General features: G+C 42.2%; 1 protein-coding gene across 2 annotated transcripts in view; it reads right to left on the bottom strand.

The window, feature by feature from the left end:
• Positions 1-19,362: 19,362 nt before the first annotated feature.
• Positions 19,363-23,027, bottom strand: part of Epc2 (enhancer of polycomb homolog 2) — a 93,013-nt gene continuing 89,348 nt past the window's right edge. For both annotated transcript variants that reach the window (XM_028769286.1, XM_028769287.1), the window contains 2 exons: positions 22,441-22,774; positions 19,363-21,245 (listed from right to left, as the gene is read on the bottom strand). In XM_028769286.1, the coding sequence (XP_028625119.1) occupies positions 21,173-21,245; positions 22,441-22,774 (407 nt within the window). In that variant the 3' untranslated portion in view covers positions 19,363-21,172. The remainder of the gene's footprint in view (positions 21,246-22,440; positions 22,775-23,027) is intronic.

Here is a 23,027-nt window from a genome sequence, read left to right on the forward strand (position 1 = left end):
TGAGTCGGCCGCGCTAGGGGGAAAAGCAAGTCTGGTCTTTTTTGAAGGTTTATATTTTTTTTTTCTATTTTATCTGTATGAGATTTTGATTGCATGTATGTGTATGTACCACATGTGTGTCTGGTACCCCAGGAAGTCAGAAAAGGGCATCAGATCATCTGGTACTGGAGCTTCTGGAAGCTGGGAGCTTCCAGGTGGGTGATGGGAATCAAGCTCAGGTCTCTGAAAGAATAATAAATACTCTCAACCACTGAGCTATCTCTCCAGCCCCAAGTCTGGATTTTGCTGGTTTCTTTCCTGGAATGTCAAGCTGGCCATTCTTTCTTCATAGCTGGGATACTTTGATAAAAGTAACGTCCTGTGGAGTCCTCCATCCTCCAATGATGGCCGTTTAAATTTATTCTTGTTGTCCTTACCATGTTCCTATTATTACACACTCATGCATTTAAATATATATGGTGTGCTTTTGGTCCACTGCAGTTATCATTGTGGGTGTTAATGATACCCAGATTGTCCAAGTGGCACCTCTTGCTGTGCTCCCAAGAACATACTAGGTAAAGACATCAGCCAGCATACCACTGCTGCTAGTCCTGGTCAACATGCTGGGTGAAAACCCACGTGGGAGCTGTTTCACCCTAACAGTGATTTCATTTGTACAAACCTTGGATAATACAGAGGTTCTTAGCCTGCCAGAGGAAGGGCTGTATGACTCAAGAGCAGGCTATGCTCTTCTGCAGAGACAAACACATTCCTTGGGTTAATGTTCATTTCAGGTAAATTCATTCCTCCTCTCCTCTCGGGATCTAGGCAAATAGCAAGTCATAAACATGGAAGCCAAACAGTCTTCTGTTTTCCTATATCTGTTTATTCTTTGAACCACGAAGAGTCTCTGTGTGAAACATTATGCTCTTCTGCTATTCTTTCTAAGGGATACACAGCTTACACCCACAGGTTTCATGTGTGTACAGATTGATAGAGATTTAAATAGAGGCATGCTCTGTGTGTCTGTCTGTTGCCCTATCTCCATCTACAGAAGTTTCCCACTTTGACTCTTCTCGGTCACTACTCTGTCACTCAGCACCACTGGGTTGTTTTTAATCACTGAAGACATGTTTGTTTGTTTTGAGACTTACTGATGTGTTTTATAAAAATAAAGAAGGGAAGGAATATGTTTGGTGGATGTGCAGTCATGTGTGGGGGAGGGGTGCCTCTGTGGGCCATGCTGAAGCATCCCTTCCCCCGTGAGGGACCAGCCATAGTATAGAATACAGTTTATTCAAGGCATGGGGAGGGGAGTTGAGAGGATAGTAGAGATAGAGAAAGGGAGAGAGAGAGAGAGAGAGAGAGAGAGAGAGAGAGAGAGAGAGAGAGAAGAGGTATAGAGGCCAGCCACTCTGAGGAGAGAAAGGGGGAGGAGAATGGAGGGATGGAGGAAGAGGGGATAAGGGACAAGAGGACAGAGCAGGAGCAAGAAGGTAAGAGAAAAGGGAGGGGGCAAGCAGCCCCTTTCATAGTGAGTCAGGCATGCCTGGCTGTTGCTAGGTAACCGTGGGGCAGAGCCTAGACGAAATGCCAACACTTACAAATGGGATTCTGTAGAACGGACTCTGCAGTTTCTGGTTTCTTCTTCACATTTTTGATATGAATTCCTGTTGGTGGTGGTCTGTTTCTTTTGAACACGGAGTTGCTACACATAGGAATTTATCAACCTTTTCACCATCTGATGGTCATTTGGATTGTTCCCAGGTTCTGCCTATGCTAAATAAAGCTGATATAAGCACAAGTCTTACAGTGGACACCCATCTTTCATTTCTCCTGGACAGAAACTGGGCTTGGATTTTCAGGATTATGTGTTTATGAGATACTTCTAAGAGTTTTACCAAGTGACTGCACCACAACAAATTCTCACCCCACTGTGCTAACATTCTAACATTCCCCATTCTCACCAGCACTGGGAGGCAGCAGACCATCAAATTCTGGGAGCTATAGTAGTTTTGGAGTGGTTTCCACTGTGTTTACATTTGCAGTTCCCTAGTGACCTAGGCTGCTGATCCTCTTGTGGTGCTTTTCTTGGGTTCTCTGTTGTGATGTGTCTATCCTTCGACCCTTGGCTGATGGGCTTTCTGTATATTCTAGATACAGATTATCAGATAGATGAATTTTGAGAACTTTCTTGTAGTCCATGACTTGTTGTCCTCCCTTCCTTCCTTCTGTCCGTCCTGCCAGAGATTGGTGTTGAATCCCTAACCACACATATACAAGGCAGTTGTTTTTAATTTTATTTCATGTTATTCTTATGCTCCAGGGTCTTCCCTCAACTGTAACCCAAACGTTCATAGATTTCTCCATTTATTGAGCAGTTACTTTGGATCCTCTACTCAGTCAGGTTCTTAATATCCAGGGACCACACATACTTTACTTTTGGGAGACAACCACTGTGTGTGATCAGTCAGACAATGGGGGTAAACAGCCCTTAATACCTCGTAGTCAGAAAGTGGCTGATAGGCCTTGATAATGATCTTCAGCCTTGTCTGCAAGTTCAACTGTGAGGCAGTGAGTGAGGTTAAAAAAAAAAAAAAAAAAAGGTCCGGTACAAAGTGCTGACCTCAGCAGTCCGGATTTAATTGGCCCTGGGGAAGCTCTCAGACACCGATATTTTAAAAAATTCCTTAGCTGATTCTGATGACCAGAACATCTAATTCAAAATGTACTCTGAGTCCCTTGCTCAAGGTTTGGCTCTTAAGAATCGCTGGCCCGTCAGCTCAGGAAGAATTAAACAGCAGACCATCCTGAGCCTGTATCAGCGTCATCCCCAGACTGTGCGCACAAGAAAGAGCGCATGGCTGACGCAGTTCTCGCTGTGAGATTGGAGATACTTTAGGTTTTAATTTAAGAGCTCTTTTTAAAATCTACTCTGTCTTCCACCCCCACCTCCCAGGAGGCAACACACCACGACGTCAGCTCCAGAAACCAGATCCAATTTTGGAGGTTTGCAGCAGCCTGGGGAGCCATCCAAGGTGTCCTTTGCAGGCAGGCAGTCACAATTGGCAACCCACACTTGCAGAGGGGTCTCAGTGTTTCATGCGAACAGCTCTCTCACTGACAATTTTCAATTTGCTCTCATTTAATGGGGCTTCAAGGAAGGCCGCTATGTGGTGGGGGAGGGGCCCCACTCTGCTCTCCAGCGTTCAGCTGACAGGACTGTGGCTTTGAGAGGCTGAGCTGTATTCTCCAACCTCCAGCAAATAGCTTTCTCTAAAATAATACCTGTCTTGATGTTCATCCCTGTGATGTTTATAGTTCCTTGCAATGAGCCACAGTGATTCTTATTTATTCTAGAATCCGATCCCCGCTATCACTTGGTTGAGGTAGAGAAGAGAGGAATTTCATGAATGACTCCATGGAGCATTTAGATTGCCGTCATCACTGGAGTGTCAAAAAACATGTATGCAAATAATGTTTGTTCCCAGCCATCAAATTCTGCAGAGCAGCAGCACATAAGGATTGCTTCAGGGAAGCCAAGCGATCCTCACCAAGAGTCACTCTCTCCAGAAAGCTCAAGACCCTGTTCAGCAGAACACAGACAGGGGCTAGGGGCACCTTAGGGATGGGTGGGGTCTCGAGGGCACACACCCAGAACAATGAATGGCTTTGATAGAGTCTCAGAAAAATCTTTCTCTCTTGTAAAATGTGAGTGCCAAGAGACTGGCAGGGAAGAGCCCCGATGCAGTTAGTTCCTCCTGGTGGTTTTTTGCTGCCGTGTAGAGATATGTGTGAGCGAGGCAGGTGAAAGTTGAGAGCAAAGCTTTGCTGACCCTTGGCTGCTCTTCCAGGTGGCTGCTGGAAGAACGAATCAGATCCAGTGACATAACAGCTGTATAAGCAGTGCCCCATACTCCAGACGCACCAGGTCTGCAGACACACCTAGAGAGGATACTGGATGAATGGAAGCTAGGAAACCGGGAAGATGAGAAGGGGTGGGGGTGGGGATGTCAGGAAGTCTTCTCAGCCTGTAGAAACAGACTGAACATCAGCCCTAGCTGACTGTGGGGAGCAATATACACCGTGCAAAAACAAACAAGAAGAGTTTCATCCTCAAAGCAGAGAGACATGGAGGAAAAACAGGTGGGGAGTGTGAAGATGAGCCCCCAAATTAGGGGGCTACAGTGCTAGGCTTGTTTGGAAAGACACACAAACACGGAGATGACTATAAAGGAAAAGAAGTTTATTGAGTCTTCAGATTCCAGATGGTGTGGGGTGGGGGCTTGGTATCATATAAGGACTCTAGGAAGCCAGGAGAGGGAGAAAGCTTAATCAGAGCCTTCCTTGGACTCCCTGCCTTTCTGCACGGCGGAGTGAGTGGGACAGTGCCCACAGGCCTAGGCCCAGCTACTGTGAATCATCCCCCTAGAACTGGGTCTGGGGGCTGTCCTTGGTTATCTGCTTTATGGCCCCGAGGTGGTTAGAACAGGTGAAAGGTATCTTCATCCTGAGATAAGGAAAGAAATATGAGGGGTACTCTGCCTGGCTGGCGTGTCTACAGAGGGAAGCTTCCCCATGGGGGTGTCTCTAGGAACCCACAAAGCAGAGTTTCTTATTCTCTTTCCCTGCAGAAACAAAAGGTGGGTTAATATATGAAGTAATAAAGTGGGATTCTGAAAGGCCCCTCCCCATTGGCCACTGCCATCAGGAGCTGTATAATCAGCGCGATCTTCAGCCATCAAACGTTTGGGGCATGAGCAGTGTGACCAACGGCCTGGATCTTTGCAGTTTGATTTAGCTTGTACACACATCAATGCGACAAAGGAAGCTGGTGGGAACTCATGCTGAGCACTGGTCAGGAGAGGTACTTGGAAAATGGCATACAAATCCAGATCTGAAAGGCTCTATGGAGGAGGCAGATGGTGAGAGGGCTGAAGAGAGATTTGCCTCAGTTTATACAACAGCCGAGAGGCACAGGGACAGTTCATAGCTTTCTCAGGCAGCAAGCCTACACGGACCCCTCTGTCCCTCTTCTCTGGCAAAGGCTGGGACTCTGAATAGAACCAAACCAGCAAGGAAGAACTGACCACAGTTTTCGACAAGCCCAGGGTCTGGGTACCCAGCACCCCCATTTGAACAGCCCTCTCCCAGGCATGCTCTTGTGTGGCCGCTGGCTCTGGGGAAAGCATATGCTCCACAGATGTCCTCAAGGTTAGGTGTTCATGGCACTGTGAATAGAAATTAGCACAAAAGGTTTCTTGGCATGGGATCCCGGAGCCTTGGCACCGTGTCAGTAGCAGGAACACAGCTCAGCTGATGGGGTGTGGGAGGCATGGGAGGATGAAGGATCAGGGGCCAAAGCTTTTAGAGCAAGGACGGAGGCCGTGTTTCTGCCAGGCTCGCTAATGGAACCCCAAGGTTGGAACGTGTGACCTGATGAACCCCAGAGGAAAAGTGCTAGGGCAGGCACCTCATGCTCTGTCCAGAGGTGAGACTTGGGGATCCTGGCCTTGTGGCTGGGAACCCTGTGTTACAGGCAATGAAGTTGTTCTCACACCTTAAGCAAAACTCACCCAAACAGATCAGTAAGTGGAGAGCCAATGACCACAAAAATCTGACTGAAAGCCATTGGATAAAATCTTCATGCCCTTGGCTTTGATAATGTATTCTTAGATAGTGGGACCCAAATGCACAAGCAATAACAAAGACAATAAGCTAAACTTCAAAATTGAAGACTTGGGTATTGACATTCTCAAGGAAAGTAGGCATGCGAGCTGCAGAGAGGAAATCTTCACGGGTCATATCGCCTATGAGGATCTAGTATGCATCGTAGGATGGATTGTCACAGAGCCCAGTGTGGGGGCAGAGGCCTGTGTCTTAGCCAGGTTTACTATTGCTCTGAGGAAACATCAGGACCAAAAAGCAAGTTGGGGAGGAAAGGCTTTATCTGCCTTACACCTCCACATTACTGCTCATCATCCAAGGAAGTCAGACAACAACTCAAACCAGGCAGGAACCTGGAAGCAGGAGCTGATACAGAGGCGATAGAAGGGTGCTGCTTACTGGCTTGTTCTCCATGTCTTGCTCAGCCTGCTTGCTTACTTTTCTCCCTCTCCCTCTCCCCCTTTCTCTCCCTCTCTTTCTCTCTCTCTCTCTCTTTCTTTCTTTCTTTCTTTCTTTCTTTCTTTCTTTCTTTCTTTCTTTTCTTTTTTTTTTTTCTGGATATAGGGTTTCTCTGTGTAGCCTTAGCTGTCCTGGAACTCACTCTGTAGATCAGGCTGGCCTTGAACGAGTTCAGACTGCAGAAGCCTCCTAAGTGCTGGAATTAACAGCATGTGCACCTCCATTGCTGCTGGCTAGGCATGCTTTCTTAGAGAACCCAAGACCCCAAGTCTAGGAATGGCCTCACTCACAATAGGCTGAGCCCTCCCCATAAATCACTAATTAAGAACATCCCCTACAGGCCTGGCTGGCTTTAGCCAGATCTTATGGAGGTATTTTCTTAATTAAAGCCCCTCATCTCAAATGACTTTAGTTTGTGTCAAATTGACATAAAACTTTCCATCAGAGCCTGTGATCCCAGCACCAAGGAAGCAGAGGTAGGATGACCTTAAATTTGAGGCCGACTGAGGCTACATAGTAAATCTTGTCTCAACAAACAGACAACATTCCCATAATTTAACTAAAAAAGCAAGCAACACAGCCTTTACAACAGGCAGAGGACTTGAACAGACCTTTCTCCAAAGAACACACAAAAATAGGCAGCAATTACATTAAGTATATTAAATTTCATTATTCATCAGGGAAATGTAAATTAAACCCATAATGGCCATAATTTGAAAAAAAAAAGTAAATATTGGCAAGGACATGGGGAAATTGGAAATCTTATATATCAATGATAGGAATGTAATATAGTTTGCTCATGGCTAGAAAGAGCTTGATGAGTCTTCAAAGAGTTAAATTAAACACAGTCAGAAACAATTACACATGTCCATAGTAGCATTATGCTAAAAGTGTAAATGATCCAAAATATCCCTCAACATATTAGCTACAAATTATATTACATATATAAAGAGGATGACTGTGCTGAGACATGTCACAATATACACATCTTAAGAACATTGTGCCACGTAAAAGGTGAAGAGAATAACAGAAAATAGGTAAGGGGGCATAAAGTGTCCCTTAAGTGTGAAAAGATGCTCAATCTCTTTCATTATAAGAGAAATTAAACCTACAGAAGGAAACGTGCCTTACCTCTCAGACTGATGGTGATGGTTTGTACATGCTCGGCCCCGGGGTATGGCATTGTTAGAATGTGTGGCCCTGCTGGAGTCGGTGTGTGTCACTGTGGGTGTGGGCTTTAAGACCCTCATCCTAGCTGCTTGGAAACCATTCTTCTGCTAGCAGCCTTCAGATGAAGATGCAGAACATTCAGCTCCTCCTGTACCATGCCTGCCTGGATGCTGCCATGCTCCTGCCTTGATGAAAATGGACCGAACCATTTAAAACCATTTAAAACCATGGACTAAACCAGCCCCAATTAAATGTTGTCATTATGTGAGTTGCCTTGGTCATGGTGTCTGTTCACAGCACTATAACCCTAACTAAGACACTGACAAAGATTCCAAAGTTTAAAAAATTCTGTTGGTCATGACTGTAGACACAAAAATATTACTGGCGAGAGTATACACAACACTCTTACACTGTCCATTCCCTCCCAAATTGTAGTTGTATATGTATGTCCTCTAACTCACAAATCCTGTTTGGGAGCTGCCACAGACAGAGCATTCACACTAGAACTTCATGAAGTTGGAGCTGACAACAATGACCTGAGGTCTGTTCTCATAACGCTGTTGGGAGCCACCTTAGGGCTCAACCATTCCATCTGACAGAAGCAGAGTTTGAGACCAAGCCTAAGGCCAGCTAGTGTCCATCGCATTCTCTCCACTGGTACCTATTCAACACCCCCAGGGGAGCCATGCCTCTAAAACCTTCATGTTGTCAACAGTGCCCCAGGGTGACTAAACACAGACAATAGCCAATAGTTGCTGAATAAAATGATAGACAAACAAACAAAGTCACTTTGGCCTGATTTCCATTTTATCAATTTTTCTTTCTTTGATGTTTCTTAGTTAGGAGGACTCTCACACTGTACCTCAAACTGCTGTGTAAGTTATGTGGCCCAAGCTTACTTAGAACTCATGTTGACCTGCCTGCTTCAGTTTCCTGAGTCCTTGGATTATAGGTTGGGCTATCATATCTAGAATTTTATAAATATTTTTTAAGGTCATTAGTTGGATTTTCTCCCCTACAGTAATTTACCTCTTTCTAGTGAATTTGCTTATTTGAAATATATACCAATAAAGATAAATGCAAAGAAGCCCTTCAATCCAACAAAATTAAGCTAAATTATTGAATATATTAAAATTTCTAGACTTGATCTTGATATTTGTTTAAAACTTGCAGTTTGGCCTGGCATGGCCAAGCACACCCATCACTCTTGTACTTGGGAGGCAGAGGTCGGAAGAGCTCAGGACTGAGGCCAACCTGATCTACATAAGGAGGCCCCAGATCCCAAAAATCAAACCCAGACAAATGAACCTTGGTAATTTGGTAAGCTTCTACTTAGATACAACAATCTTAAATATCACCATAATAGCAAATGATCATTTAAAAATACTGATTTCAAGGCAGATGATATTTAAGAAGAGTTTCTAACCCAGTGATTGTCAGTATGTGGGTGGAGACCCCTTTGTGGGTGGAATAACCCTTTACAGGGATCACCTAAGACCATCGGCGAACACAGATATTTACATTATGATTCTGTAGCAAATTTACAGTAGCAAAATTATAGTGACAAAGTAGCAACAAGAATAATGTTATAGTTGGGGGACACCACGACATGAGGAACTGTATTAAAGGGTCTCAGCATCAGGATGGTTGAGAACCACTGCTCTAACCTATAACCTATACAATGTATATGACAAAGCACCTCTGTGTTATGAGTAATAGTGTCACCTGACACTTCCAGATTTTATGACTAAGAGCTGAAAGCTGCTGAGGCAACTTGTGGCACTGTCCTGTAAGTGAAGCACATGGACCTGGCATGGATTAGGCACCACCCAGCTCTGATTCAGACAAGCTTTCACCTGTCTTGACACCCAGCTGAGGAACACATTACATCATCTGAAGAGTTAGTTCTATTTCAGCTATAAAAATCTTATGCCATCAATTCCCTAAGACATATGGAAAAGGGCAAAACCTTGCAGAAATGTTGTGCACTCATCTGTAAACACAAAAACAACTCCTCAAAGCAGCTAGAGCAGATCAGTTTATAGATGACAAATCAGCTCGGTCCAAACTACCTTTAGATAACTAGGGTTGAGCATCAGCCTCTGGAGACAGAGTCCATATTTCACCATCGGAAGTGGTTCTGACGGCTGCAAGTAGCCTCCTTCCAAAAAAGCTGAGGTGGAAAGCTAACAGTTCACTGAATGACTGATTATTGTTGACAAATCATCTGAACAACACCATGAAGAAGGGAACACAGAAGATACTACCGTGTGTCTTGCAGTAACCATTGATGAAATGTTTTGAGCTTACAACCAGGATGGCCACAGGGCTGCTGTCAGGCTGCTCCTGGATCCTCTCACGCTTGAACACAAGTACTTATTCATATAGATATACACAGAAAAACCACTTCCGGACATCGTAAATCCTATTTTCTGCCACTTTCCACTCATGACCATCTGCCAGGCGATGGCTGAGAGATGCGTAAGATGGTCACTAACCCCCAGGAAGGCTTCCCTAGGAAATGTGTGATGCCAGGGGTCAGTCTGTTTCAGTAGAAACTATTTTAGATTTCAGATCTGTTGGACTAAGATTTGAAGCCACATTTGGTGGCCATTGTATTTCAGTTTAAATGATTACAGATGGAAGTCGCCTACACTTATTTAATAGCACCATAGTTACTCGTTCACTCACTTATTCAAAAACCTCGATATAATGACCTTGTGCCAGATCCTGTGCCAGGCACCCGAGATGCAACGGAGAACTCCTCCTACCATGATGAGGCTCAGAGACAGATAAAAGGACCAGTGACCTCATAAATAAAACAGTCATGTCATTCCTAGCATTACTAGTAAGGACTGGGATAGAAAATAAGGTCCCTTGCTCCTAGGGGAGGATGGCCAGAGGGCAAGTTCTTGAGCTAAAACAAACATCAGGGATTCTCTGAAGAGGGGGATCTGCAGGAACTGAAAGATAAGAGAACAAAGAGGAAGTGCTCTAGGCAGAACAACAAGGTAATAAAATAGGAGAGTGGCTTCTGGAGCACAGTCCTGAGTTGAAGATAAACTAGTCGAAACCTCAGGATAAAGATGTCGAAATAGATCTAATCCAAAGTCATAAGACATAAAGACGATCATTCATACTGACTAAGGCAACAAGCCATCAGGAGCACATTACAATTCTGAATATCTGCACGCTGAAGCCGGTGCAGTAGACTTCATGAGACAAGTAAGTATCAGACACATAGAGCCACAGTTACAGAGAGTAGCTCTGATACCGCATTCCCACCAACAGACCAGCTCAGCTCTCACAAGTCCTCTCATCTCCACACCCTCACCACTGTGTGTGCAAACTCATACACACACACACACACACACACACACGTAAAGAAGAGAAATGAACAAATTTCTCGATGTATATAACAATATTAAGTCAAGTTCTTATAAACAATTAAACACCAATAAGATTGAAGCACTAATTATTATTTCTTCAACTTAAAGAGAGAAAAAGAGGAATTCAGGTCCAGAGAGATTCATTGCTTTGTAGCACCGAGATGCTACTTTAAAAAAACTGACACTGAACCAGGTGGCAGAGGTGACGCAGTACATGCCTTTAGTCTCAGCACTTACTACAGAGGCAGGTAGACCTCGTCTACAGATTGAGTGCCAGGGCAGCCAGAGATGAACAGTAAAACACTGTCTCAAAAAACAAAAACAAAAACAAATAAACAAACAAACAAAAAGCAATCAAACAAAACCAAACAAACCAAAACCTAATACCGAGTCCTAATACTGAACTAATACTGGATCCATAAACTACAAAAAAAAAAGGAATGCTTCTAAAGCCAGTATTAATTACCTTAGTACCCCAGTCAGAAAAAGGCACAACAAAAAAAGAAAATTGCATACCAATCCCCATGTCGAACATAGACACAACAATTAGCAATAAAATACTTGCAAACTGAGTTCAAGAACACACTGAAAATAGCACTGATTTCTGGGCATAGTGGCACTTTATTTCCTGCACAAAGTAACAGATTGCTGTGACTCTGAGGCCAGTCTGATCCATATGAGTTCTAGGCCAACTATGACTAGATAGTGAGACCTTGTTTCTAAATAAATAAATAAATAAATAAATAAGAAAGAAAAACAGTAACATAAAATAATTCACTGTGATCAAACTGGCTTCACTACAGAGATGCAGGGACGGTTCAACACATGCAAATCAGTAAGTGTAATACATCATGTAACTATATTCAAGGGCAAAAAACCATACTATCATCTCAATGAGGCCTTTGCAAAATCTAACATAACTTCATGATAAAAACCCTGAAGAGAGGAAGTGGAGAGATGGCTCAGCTGTTAAAATGCTCTTCCAGAAGACCCGGGTTCAGTTCCCAGCACCTACATGGCAGCTAACAACTATTTGTATTTCTGGTTCCAGGGATCTGACTCCCTCACACAGACACACATATACACAAAACACCAATGCACATAAGATAAAAATAAACAAATAAATTATTTAAAATAGTAAAAAAAAATCCTGAAGAGATTAGGAAATGAGAGAACTTAATAAAAACTATGTATTACAAACCTATAGCCAATAGCATGCTAAATGAAGAAAACTTCAAGGCATTCTGACCCACTAGGGGCAGAAACAAGACATGTACATTCTACAGTCATATTCAATCTAATGCTTGAAGTTTTAGCTAGATCAATCAGACAAGAACAGGAAACAGAGGTGATTCAACTGGGAGAGGAAGAAGTCAAAGAATCCTTATTTGAAGATGATATTATTTTGTGTATGAGTCCATGAAGTTCCAACCAGAAAACTCTTAAATGGTAAACATTTTCAGTAAAGTGTCAGGGTACAAAGTTAATACCCAACAACTAGTAGCTTTCCTATGTTCTACTAACAAATAGATTGAGAAAGAAATTAGGGAAACAATTCCATTCACGATAACCTAAAACTCCCTACAGTGGGACAAACCAAGGAGACAAAAAGCTCTGTAGTGAAAGTCCTGATGAAGAAAATGGAGGTAGCCTCTAGAGTATGAAGGGGCTTCCCATGCTCCTGGATTGGAAGTATATTGTGAAAATGGCCATCCTCCCCCAAACAACCTAGAGATTCAATGCAATCCCCATTGAAATTCTGATATCATTCCAATATCTCCAAAGTATACTATGGAGCCATAATTAGAAAATGAGTTTGATACTGGCATGAGCAAAGACAGATCAAGAGACTAGACTAAAAGACTGAGGTATAGACCCACACCAAAACACATCCCAGAGAGAAGATAGCCCCCTCAACAAATGGTCCTGGGAAAGCTGCATGTCCATCGAGAGAAGAATGAAACTAGGTCCTCACCCCTCACCCAAGTTCCTGTAGGTAACGCTGATGGAACTTTCAGTTTATGATTCCTATATTTCAGTATAATTCCCTAACTGCACTCTAAAGTTCAGCCCTCATCAAAGAATTTTTTTTTAAGCAGAGACCATTACAGAAAGCCACGACTAGTTAAAAAGCAAAAACCAAGTGACTGTGGGTTGCCTAATGTCTATTATCTGTTTGTCTACAATACAACCTCTACACCTAAGGCTCAGGCAACATTGTGAATGAGGAGGTGGCAGTATTGTAAGAGATGGAGGGCCAAGACATGTGAAGTGGAAACTTAAGGGCTCTTTGGAAAGTCAGTTTTGTTGGGTAGTCTTTTGCTGGGGCAAACACATGAAGGAACAAATCACTGAAGTGGACACAGGTGAAAGGCTAAGGCAGACTCGTAAAGAAAGGTTAGCTGAAGCAGACACAGATGAAAGGATGTTTTGCTAAAGCAAGCACATGAAAGGACACATGATAAAGGATTCTTCTTCACTAACGACGCACATGTATTGGTCCTTACATTGCGTACTTGAGTTCCATTTGTCGGAACTCCATAGAGAGAAAATCCACCAAAAACTTCTGGTGGTGTGCTGTAGATTCTTGCCGCTTCCATGGACTCGGGTTGATTGACAGATAATGTCATCTGAGGCAGACTCATATACCGAGACAAGACACACGCTGAGGCAAGACCCGTGGAGGACACATGATGTTTGGAGGGAATATAAAAAGGACTTTACAGACAGTGATGGAAGCTGACTTAACTTGTTTATAGAGCTAGCTGTACAACACTTCTTTGCTGATCTTTACTTCACTGAGAGAGGCACAGCTGAGAACTTTTCCTGGCACTCCTGTTGGCCTTGGTTCCTCCTGCTGACTCGAGCTGAGGCTGAGTCCTGGCTGTGTTCGCTAGGTAGTGCCACCACTGCTGAATCATGTTTGCTATCGTGACTCTACCGAACTGGACTGCTGGTATATCTGTGAAGTGTTTGCTAGTGGATCGAGCTGCCGCTGCTAACCTGTGAACTGAACTGCCGATTTCCAGACAACACAGATAGGGGTTGCTCCAAAGAACCATTTCTAGTCAGGGCCTCTTCCCCTGTATCCTTTCTTTTCCACTACCTCTGGTGGGTGGTGGGCTACAAGGGAGGTTGAAGTGGTTAAGAACCATCATTAAACATAAGTTTTAAAGAAAATAAAGTTAGAGATGTGCTGAGATGGTGTCTTCTATGTGTGACAGGGAAGCTGCACCATGAAATCTAAAACGGCATGGTCACTGAAATAACACCTGCGAAACAATAACACCAGCTGACATGCCAGTGAAGGTAGGGAACGTCTCACAAGATCCTGCACCTAGAGGAAGAGCTACAAGAAATGGCTGCTGAGAGAAGGGAAAATGTTTTTGCTATTTGGTTATCCAATCCCAAGAGACCCTCCCTAAACACACACACACACACACACACACACACACACAGAGCAACATTAATCAGACCAACACACCCGGCAGCAGGTTGCAGTAACTATACATATGTAGTTAAAGAAGAGGTCATGAATTGGAAAGGGAGAGGAAAAGATGTGGGAAGAGTTTGAGATAGGGAAGAGGAAGGGTAACAAAACAAAACAAACAAAAAACCATAGTATTCATTTGTAAAACTCTCAAAAGCAAATAAAAGGCTTATGTGCTAGCATGTTCGCAGTTGCTGAAAATCCATTCACTGAGGTGTGATTGGGTCCCGAGGGCTCTGACATCATCAGTGGAGTAGTCCATTGTTAGATTCCCAACTAGATGGGATTACTGAGGTGATAAGCCCTTTTGGAGTCAGGGATTTGGAGAAGGTAGGTTATTAGGGCTGCACCCCTGGAACCATGTCTTGTCTTGGGCCCCTCTTTGTCTGTCTTGTTCATTGTTTCCTGACCTCCATAAGGTAAGCAGCTTTGCTCTGCCATGCCCTTCTGCTGTGGTTTTCTGTCTCAACCAGGGCCAGAAACACAGCTGGCTGATCATCCATGTCTTCTTTTGAGTTGTTTCCGAGGCACTTGTCATAGTGGTAAAAAATGGATCCCCATGCCCTCGACACCCAAAGTTTTCACTTCCTTTGATACAACCAACCGAGGATCAAACGATGACTAGAAACATCATTTCTGTTCTGAACTAATACAAACTTCCTTCATGGTTATTACCCAAAGAACAGCTATTATGTAGTGCTGACCTTGTCTGAGATGCTATAAGCAATCCAGCCATGACTTAAATGTATGAGAGAGGGGACAGCCTTCACCACAGTCTGGCTAGGTAAATGGAGAGAACTAAAAATATATTGAATGAGGTAACCTAGACTCAGAAAAGCAAACGTCACATGTTCCCTCTCATCTGAGGGTCCTAGCGCCAAGTCTTTGGATGAGTACACATCCTGGAGTGACTGCAGAAAGCAGGAAAGAAAAAGGAAGGGGGTGACAGAGAGGTGAATAGCAGGCTACAGAGATTTGAAGGGGCCATGAGAAAAACAAAGGGGGCTTTAGTTAGGGAGTGGGGATCAAGACAAATGCAGGAGGAGAGATGAGGATAACATACCAGTAAGGACGAGTGAAAAAGGCACAAGGAATCAAATTACGTCAAATTACTATCTATCCACACAAATCACACATAGTGTATATACAAATTTAGTTTAAATAAAAAATTTCCATCTGGGATGACAATGCTCCCCCCAAGAGCCATAGACTGTATAACAAAAACCCCAACACCAGGTATGGGAAGCATCCTTTTAAGGTTTTAGTCAGAGCTAAGAGACTCCCAAAATATTACAAGGTATTGTTGTTGTCCTTGGTTGCCTCCCAGAGGCAGAAGGTAAGTCACTACTGCAGAAGACAGCTTGCGTCTTGAATACAAGACCAGAGGACCTGAGCTGGGTCTGAACTGCAAGCCTCATCCCTAAGGTCTAGCTTGTCTCATGCAAGTTTCCAAGGGAGGAAAGTACCCACTACTCCTACCCAGCGATGAAATCTATGAGCCACAACAACAAAGGGAGAAATGAGGTTAATTGTAACTTCAAAAAATAGTATTTAAAAAATATATTGGAGAATGTGTGTTGGCCCCTCTTCCATTTTACAGTTGGAACCTAAATATGTGGGGATTCTGATACCCACTAGGGTCCTGGAATACCTTTCTTTTAGATAACTAATGAACTGATCAGAGGGTTCCATGATCTTTTTTGAGCTTCAGGTGTCCACTGGAGGTCTACCACAGTGACACACACAAATTAGAGAAGGCATGTGGGCAGAAGTGGTCCGGAGAGGCTGAAAACCTTGAACAGTAAATAGATGAACGGACTCTAGCATGTGCTCGTTGCAGGAGTGACTCTTGGAGAAGAATGTTCTGGAAGTAACTTGGAAGCCTGGATTGCTTGAGATGGTTAAGGTGTGATGTGTATCTAAGACTTAAAAACAACGAGTCACAGTTAAAATCTGCAGTGGACTGTTGAAAGGGTACTCCCCGCCCCCACACACATCTGCATGATTTCTAGTGGCTGGAAACATGCCCAGTCAGAGAAATGTTTATATTTTAGGGAAGCTAACGAAGTTGGGGGGGATATAATGTGCTGCACTTATTTGCCAGGCAAGGAAATCAATTCTGTGCTTCTAAGCAGTTGCGTGCATGTTATCACAACTTTAAAGCTGTAGTTATTACATGCCAAGGAAGCTTGGGAACAACCAACCCATTGACCCACTAAGCTACACAAGCAAAGACCTGAAATGATCAAAGACAAAATAATATCCCGACTCAATTTTGGTGACCCCTGTCCAATCAGCCTGGAAGGTGTGAGCACCTATCTTTATTTTCAGGAACTTTCTGCCACTTAGATTGGTATCGCTGTGGCCCAGATTCAGCTTCCTAAGGAGCTGGGACTGTAGGTGTGCCAAGCCATGGCCTGCATATGTAGTTCTCAAATCTCAGATGTTCTTGAGGCCCAGCAATGCTGAATGGAACCATTTTCAGGCTTCCTCACATCTCACTCGACTTCCTACATCCCGAGGATTTCTACGCCTAAATTTCCTCAGAGTGCTCCTTTCTCCCCCACACTCGGCTTCTGCATGGTTCTATCGTGTCTGCCCTCTTCCTTCTTTGGCTCCTCTCCACCTTGGCCATGGAGACAGGTGCTCAGGTTCTGCTGCTCACTGTTCTTGAATCCACCTTCTACAAAGGCTTTGAGGTTGCCAATGTGTCTTTTTTAGTCCTGACCTGATAGCTTGCCCAACAAAACTGCGGTTTGTACTTGAGTGCCTTGCTTCTTATACAATTTGGTAAGTAATTTCATCATCGGGCAGCAGACATGACCTTCAGTGATGGCTTAAAAATATTATGAATTTCATGGCCATATGAAAATGAATGGTTACAACCTAAAGAGCTTGGAAATAGATCCCTCTCTATTTGAACAACTAGACTAGAATGAAGCCCAAGTATCAGAAGACTGCAGCAATTCCAGACCTACACAGTGACATCATTCAGCAGTGTTAACATAAGGGTATCCTCTGCTGAGACCCAAAGCCTTCATCTTGCCTATTTTACCTAACCTGACCTCACTTTGTTACTGACCAAAATCAACTTTCTTCAGTGAGACAAGAGCATTCAACACATTTTTTTAAAAAGCTGCGTGTCAATGTGCTCTGGTAGTCAAGAATTAAGCAGAGGAGGTAGTCTGTATATGAGCAGTTACAGGGTTTGAATATGTATGTCATTGTTTTGGGAATGTGATTTTCTAAAATGGTTTGGATTTCTACACTGAAAGGTAAAGTATTTGATATGGTGTCAGACTCTACTTTGGGACAATCTTAAGTTCTGCACCAAATAAATGACTGAAGTACATGGCTGTTACTGAACCTATGGTAAAACGTTATGAGAGCTAAAAAGCCCTTCAGACAGTCTGAGGTATGGGAGGCACTCGTCTAACTTGCTATTGATGCTATGTAATTAATAAGGCAATGGATACTGACAAGGACAGGGAAGAGAATGTTTCTGGAATGCCTCGAGAAGGAGGTGCCTAAAGGATACCAACTCAGGGATAAGACTAGAAAAAGATTAAAACGCTCATCTTAAATTTTCCTATTCTACCATTCTGTATTCTCTTGGTATAGTCACTAAGTTAGTTACAATTATTCTGTATGAGTGCATTTAAATGCTTGCTACAATACACACAGCTGTCAGCCTCTGACATGACTTGAAAGAGCTCTAGACTACCTTGAATCTGATATAGCTTACTTACTTGGCAAACAACCAGTGGCACACAGGCCACCCTCGAGCCTCTACCAAGTTTATCAGTGAGGCCTCTTTTACAGTTTCAGGAACTTTCTTATCTTACAGATGGGGAAACAAAGATCTAGAAAGGGCCAACTTGGCCAGGTCCTGCTCCCACTGGTGATTGCAGATTGACAGCTTTGGAGCACTCACTGGCTAAGTCTGGAGAAATAGAACAGAGCTGGAGGCCAGGCTTTCAAATGCATGCGCCTGGTGGTGGAAGAGTGTGGGTGAGGACGAGGTTGTCTTCTGGGGGAAAGCTTTGGGCTACTGCAGATGGTAGCAAGCACAGGGCAGCACAGAGAGGCAGCTCCAGAGACACTTTCACACTAAAAGGGGAGACAGTGCTCAGAAGTGCAGTGACCACCTAGGTTTAATACCTGGCTCAGGAACTCAGCTTGCCCCAACCCTTTTCTGACCTGTAAAATGAAATAGTACTTTCTAAAACTGTTTGCCAAAGGGGTTAAGGGACAATAAAACACAAATTAATGTTGAAAAGTGTAGCATCATACTCAAGTTCAGCTGAACATACTAGGTCAGTTTCTAAAACATTGGCCTTTTTTACTATTCTCAATGCCTTTCAGCCCCCAAGTCATAGTAACAATAAAATACTAAACACAGTTGCAAACACTGCACTCTATTTTTAAAAGACCTACAATGCTATATGTATACATTAAAAAAATATACACTGCAAATATTTTCATTTTTATCTTGGTCTTTTTTCCAATATACTTAGAGCTGTATGGTAATATTGACTCTGACTTCCTGAGAAAGAGGGTACTCCCTTCAGTAAGGCAGAAAAATGCAGTTTGTCTGATATTTTGCCTATACCAATGAAAGGATGACCAGCACACAAGTCATTTTGTAATTTAAACAAATGCACACACACAAGTAAAACCTCTTTACCTATGCCTACTCCCTCCAAAGGAATGCATTTGCCCAGTGTTCTGAAAGTTTCCAAGACACAGCAGAACTGGCAGCACACAGAGCAACCACATAACCACCCTTTAACAGTGCCTCTTCCTTTCAGCCCTAGAGAAGGGCTGGAACCGTGTGCACAGGTAACTGAAATGCATTCTATGAAGCAGGTACAACCAGTGAAGGAAGGAAGGAAGGCTGAGATTGTCTATTTTACTTCAAAAGGAACAAATCAACCGGCCATCAGTCTTTCCAAGTTCTGAACTTGCTATCACTTCCAGAAACTGCACAAATGCATAGTTCTCGTTTCGCTTATTGATAACACACACACACACACACACACACACACACACACACACACATATCACATAAGGCAAATTAACTTTATGCTTTACTTCAGCAAAATGGGGGGAGGGAAGAAGCTTTCTCTGAAATTAGCACTGAGTTGTTTCAAATTCTTCATAGCAAGATACATCCAACTGTAAGCAGAATGAACATAGTCATATACATTTCAATCAAATTCTTTCCTTTATATCATCAGCAGTGAACCCCAGAGGTAGTATGGCAAAAACGAGCATGGATCCTATCAGGTCACAACCGACAAAGTAATTAAATTTATTTGTTCCCCTGTGGTTTTGACCATAAATTGCTTTACATTTAGGACCTGAATAAAAACCACTCTCAGCAGAAATCCTGGCCCATTAATTTAACTGACAATAAGTTTACAACTTTCAGGACTGCAGATATAAAAAAGGTATAAAATTATGTTCAGTTTGAAATGGTTTTAATCATATTCATTAAAAATATTTACATTTCCCAGGACTTCCAAAACCCCCTCACAATATAATTCTACACTATACTCCATTTATTTATAAAATGAGGCTCATTTATGAGATTTCAATGACTGCTATACTGCAATTACTTACATTCTGTAAAATATTTTAAGAACTTTCATAGCAAAGGTAGTTTATATTGGATTATCTGAAACCCAATCGAGCCCAGAGACGAGCCTTAGACCTTCTCCTCAACGCCTGAAAGCCTGGAACAACAAGTGCTGCACGTGCTGGCCTGTCCCTCTTGTCCTCACTTACGCTGTGTGCACATGGTGAAATAAACACATATGCAGCATGGCCGTGTTTTGATATGTATTTTTTATTTCCCTGCAGTTTTCACTTATCAAGAACAAGTAACAGGGAAAGTTGTCTGAACTAGTGCATAAACAAACATTCTGAAACACCACTACACGTATCTAATTTACAAGAACCGTATAAAAAAGTCACTAAAACACTACACTATGAAGGTGTCCAACACTTACAGTCAGACGTTTTCCAACCCGTTACTTGCCTTGTAGCCACAGGAAAACTCTCCAAAATTGAAAAGACAATCTTGCCACAACCCTCCCCCCTCCCAAAACCTGGGATGGCTCGATATATAGACTTCCAATAATTATTGCAATGATATGATGCAATACATACCTGGTAAATATCTTTTATGTGGTGTGTTACAGTTTTAAAGCCAGTTAAAATATGCAGTCTTCAGATAAAATGTAATCCATGAAAAATTTTCATATCTGCACAGTTTAAATGTGCTAGATGCATAATTTCCTAGTCCACTTTTTCTGTGTAATTATTTTTTATAAACTGGTATTATAAATAGAAATATACATTCAAAATATATGGAAAAGTGAGTTACTACATTAAATTTGCATGTATCGATCCATCCCTTTCCCCTGCACAGTAATAGAAAATACTATTTTGCCTTGAAGTCGTATGACAGTGAAATGCCACTATAGTATTTACCAAAAAGTCCATCTAGTCAAATTGTGAAACAAAATGAACCAAGTGAAAACTTTACAGTTCCTTTAGAAAAAAATTACAAGAATTTCATTTCCTAGCTATGAATCTTTAACTTTTTAGACACAAAGTTGGATTTATTTTTTTTTACAAGATACAAAATGTAAACATGGCAAAATAAATAGTTAAAACAAGTGATGCAGGATCCCATTTCATGCTCATGATCCCATTAAAGAATTATTTTTAAAATCCATTCAGTTGCAAATTCAAGTGCAAAAGCATGATGATGAATATCTACTATTCAAGTAACAGAAATAATATTGATGATACAAATAAACTATTTTACAAGGTAGTGATTTTCCCAATTTTACAAAATATACATCATATATCGACTTAACATCCGGTATACTGTACTCCACTTAGGTCCATTGTTCTGCTCTGTGATCCACAGAGTGTTGCCTTTTCTATTCCGCTGGAATATGAATGACTGAAACCATCCACACAGGTCAGAGCCACATGCTTTACGTTATGTCACTTCCATAGCTACTGTTGTCTCTGCTATTCCATTTAAACCCAGCCTTTCTGGTTCATGGTTCTCTCTATAAGAAGGCAAATAGGAGAATAAGCATTAGTACTACTGAGGATATACTGACTATGTACAAGTCACATTTTAAAGTAACTATAGCTAAACGGAACTCCAGAAAACTCTCCATTTTTATTTCTAGGCAGGAATGAAGAGGTAGGTTTTCTTCAGTTCAGAAAACCCATTAACTTCTAATCCTAATGATAGATTAGGGAAATCTATAACATGATTAATCCAAGTTTCTTTATATAGGCTTAAGATCATAAACTCATTAATCCATACAGATCAATTTTCTTCTGATTTACTGTTATTTGCATTAGTGTTATTGAAAGGAAAATAAAAACTTGCCTCGCAAAACTTTAGTTTTAGAAAATTCATCAATTTATACACATACATACACATATATACATACTATAAAAATAAAAATTATTCTTAAAAACATAAAGCTAAGAATAACAGTTTGATTTTAACCTAAGCTCGGGTAACTAATAACCGTTCCAACCTATACTGTGAATCTATAAGAGTGAGACGGGATGGAGGCTGGAGAGACGGCTCAGTAAGAGTACTGTTGCTCTTGCGGAGGACCCAGGTTTGGTTTCCAGCATCCAGATAATGGCTTGCATCTATCTGTAACTCCAGTCTCAGGGATCTGATGCCATCTGCTGGCATCCTTGGGTAGCAAGCATTCCACATACTACACACACACACACACACACACACACACACACACACACACACACGCCAAACACTCATACACATAAAATAATAAATATAAAACATTTTTAATACATTTAATAGTTTTAATAAATTTTCACTATGCAGCCCTGGCTGTCCTAGAAATTGCTCTGTAGATCAGGCTGGCCTCGAACTTTAAGATCTGACTGCTTTTGCCTCTCTAGTGCTGGGATTAAAGGTATGTATCACGACCACCTAGCTTATTTAAATAAAAATTCTTAAACATATGATGAGACTGACTGAAGTGTCTAAAATCAGTCAATTTGGCTTTTTTGCGTTGTCTTTTTGTAACTCTGGTTGGCATTTAAAGATGCTACTAAGCAAAGAACTCTCTTTGTAGTAAGTAAATCCTCAAGTTTTTAAAAAATCAAGTCTGTCAGAAGATAGCACTTGAACAGTACAAAGCAAAAAAGGCCCTTTTCTTGACTCAGGACAGCTAGTGCACAGCTCAAGAACGGCACCCGCAACACACACACCTGGCTATGCTGCTGATGGCACTGCTGGGAGTCACCTTTGGCACTCTGTCCATACTGGCAGCAACTGTGGCAAGTTTTAAGGCTGTTGGCGATGGTGCTGAAGTCCGTGTATTGATATGCACATTGACAGGAGAAACAACACTGACATTATTGAGGTGCACTGCATTGGTCAGGCAGGAATTGTTCATGGGAAGTGTCTGAGGACTGCTTGTGCACAATGCTGGGATCAAGTGGTTTGTAGTAGTGTGGCCAACTGTCCTTACAAGCTGTACAGCTGAAATCCCTGGGCTGGATGATAAAGCCATGTTGGTGGAATATAATGTTTTAGAGGGTCCTGCAAAAGAGGGAGAAATCATTCAATTAGTGTGACAGGACAATAAAAAATGCTTAAAAATCTAGGAACTCAGTAATAAAGATAAATCTACTCATATTCTAATTAAATAAATACAAAGCTAATTTTCCTTTGTTTGTGTCAACTCTGGAGATAAATACAATGGGACAGATGAAAATGATAGCTGGACTTCCCTAAGGATTTATAGGCATACAAGAATCAGCAAGGGCAGACTGCAGAAAAAGTGACCCTGAGT

This window comes from Grammomys surdaster, unplaced genomic scaffold (genome assembly GCF_004785775.1).
Source record: "Grammomys surdaster isolate TR1022 unplaced genomic scaffold, NIH_TR_1.0 191, whole genome shotgun sequence".
In the NCBI taxonomy this organism is placed as follows: domain Eukaryota; kingdom Metazoa; phylum Chordata; class Mammalia; order Rodentia; family Muridae; genus Grammomys; species Grammomys surdaster.